The sequence below is a fragment of the Octopus bimaculoides genome, chromosome 28, assembly GCF_046866305.1.
Source record: "Octopus bimaculoides isolate indiv1 chromosome 28, ASM4686630v1, whole genome shotgun sequence".
In the NCBI taxonomy this organism is placed as follows: Eukaryota; Metazoa; Mollusca; class Cephalopoda; order Octopoda; family Octopodidae; genus Octopus; species Octopus bimaculoides.
In genome coordinates, this window is record NC_142955.1 from 23,575,211 (window position 1) to 23,577,710 (window position 2,500).

A 2,500-nucleotide genomic window follows, 5' to 3' on the forward strand; every position below is an offset into this window, starting at 1 on the left:
CACTGGGGTCGATACAATCGACTTAATCCCTTTGTCTGTCCTTGTTTGTCCCCTCTGTGTGTAGCCCCTTGTGGGCAGTAAAGAAATAAGAAAATGCAGTAGATAAGAGAGAGACAGATAGACAGAGAGATATCGTATTTTCTGGCATACAAATTGGCATAGTATATAGTGTAACTATGTAGTATAAACATTTAAACATTGTCTCTCTCTCTCTCTCTTTCCAAATCCTGTTGCATTTCACAGAATTTTTGTTCCTCCAAAGTCGTCTTGGTTTAATATGTCAGCCTAACTATTTTCGCTGTAAACTTTTGTCTGACAAATTCAATTTGTATGCCGGAAAATTATGTATATATTACATTACCTACACACTGTCAAACACATGCACAAACTCCTACATACATCGTGTTTTCCAACATGCAAGTCAACATGGTGTACAGTGTAAACATGTAGTGTAAACATATTCAACCATCGTCACCCTCTTCCCAAATCCTGCTGCATTTCATACCTGTTTTTTTTGTTGTAAATTTTTGTCTTAAAAATTCGACTTATATTTACCAAAATACAGTGAATATTGATGTTTGAGGCCAAACTTCTGAGTTTCTGTTGCTATGTTCCCTTCTTGAAATATATATTTATACGCATACATATAAGAAGGAAATGGTCGACAGTAACTTTGAAGTTTTGGCTCAAACATAAGTATTTACTGTTGTTTGGGGCATACAGGTCGAATTTACTCACACTCACGCGCACACATGCACATATGGTAGCAAGCTGGCAGAATTGTTAGCATTCCAAGGGAAATACTTGGTGGAACATTAAAAGCACATCTGAGTGTGATTGTTGCCAGGGCCGCAGATTGGCTCCCATGCCGGTGGCACATAAAAAGCACCATTCAAGCATCATCGTTATGTGAAAAATAGCATTTGAGCACGGTCGCTGTTAGTGCCACCGGACTGGCTCCCATGCAGGTAGCACATAAGAAACACCTTTTGAACGTGGTCATTGCCAGGACCGCCTGACTGGCCCTTGTGCCGGTGGCACGTAAAAGCACCCACTACACTCTCGGAGTGGTTGGCGTTAGGAAGGGCATCCAGCTGTAGAAACTTTGCCAAATGAGATTGCAGCCTTCTGGCTCGCCAGTCCTCAGTCAAACTGTCCAACCCATGCCAGCACGGAAAGTGGACGTTAAACAACGATGATGATGATTTTGTCTTTACATTCTGAGTTCAAATCCTGCCGAGGTCAACTTCGATTTTCATCCTTTTGGAATCGATGAAATAAGTACCAGTTGAGTACTAGAGGCCAATGTAATTGACTTAACTACTATTGGCGAAGAGTGTATAAAAGAAGGAAAAAAAAAAACTGCACCTCTCTGCCAAGCCCTGTTGAGCCAGTGTAGCAGAGTTGGCCCATCAAATCAATATGATCTCTACTTCAAATTCAAGGCCTCCACATTCAGACTGTGTTTTTGGTGGAGAGAACATGCTGAGGCCTTCGTCTTGCAGTGGACTAAACATGGGCAATCCAATCCAATCCGGTCCATTCCAAAAACACACACATATCTTCAATAATGAATTAAAAGCAATGTATGTTCTTTGTTTGTTCACCGGATTTGCTGTGGACTCATCCCCGATTGCTATGATACAGCGAATCCAGTGAACAAAGCACATACATTATGTTCGATCAATTATGTTCACACACACACATGCATATGTGTACATACACATCACGTGTTATGTATGAACTAGACCGCCTCTCCAGAATCAGTAACACGCTAGCTTACTCATCATGTGATCTCTCTATTGCAGCATGCAAATGAAGATGTTGAAAAGATGATTTTGGGCAACAAATGCGACATGGATGACAAGAGACAGGTGTCCAAAGACCGTGGAGATAGTGTAAGTATAAATACATAAATGTATGTAATAGTAGTGTCAATATATATATAAGTATATAAAGGCAGCGAGCTGGCAGAATTGTTTGCACGCTGGGGGAAATACCTGGCAGTATTTTGTCTGCCGTTATGTTCTAGGTTCAAATTCTGCTGAGGTCGACTTTGCCTTTCATCCTTTCGGGGTCAATTAAATAAGTACCAGTTACGCACTGGGGTCGATGTAATCAACTTAATCCCTTTGCCTGTCCTTGTTTGTCCCTTCTATGTTTAACCCCCTGTAGGCAGTAAAGAAATAAATATATAAGTATAGGCGTAGGAGTGACTGTGTGGTAAGTAGCTTGCTTACGAACCACATGGTTCCGGGTTCAGTCCCACTGTGTGATACCTTGGGCAAGTGTCTTCTATTATAACCTCGGACCGACCAAAACCTTGTGAGTGGATTTGGTAGACGGAAACTGAAAGAAGCCCGTCGTATATATATATGTGTGTGAGTGTTTTAATATCTGTTTGTCCCCACATCACCACCAGCGCTGGTTTGCTTACATCCCCCATAACCTAGCGGTTCGGCAAAAGAGAGTGGTAGAATAAGTACTAGGCTTTTAAAAA

The 2,500-nt window shown here is 41.4% G+C and overlaps 1 protein-coding gene across 1 annotated transcript in view; it reads left to right on the top strand.

The window, feature by feature from the left end:
- LOC106873706 (ras-related protein Rab-10) overlaps positions 1–2,500 on the top strand; it is a 62,863-nt gene that overhangs the window by 57,618 nt on the left and 2,745 nt on the right. Inside the window, exon 4 of the mRNA XM_089343971.1 lies at positions 1,809–1,898. Coding sequence (XP_089200097.1) covers positions 1,809–1,898 — 90 coding nt within the window. The remainder of the gene's footprint in view (positions 1–1,808; positions 1,899–2,500) is intronic.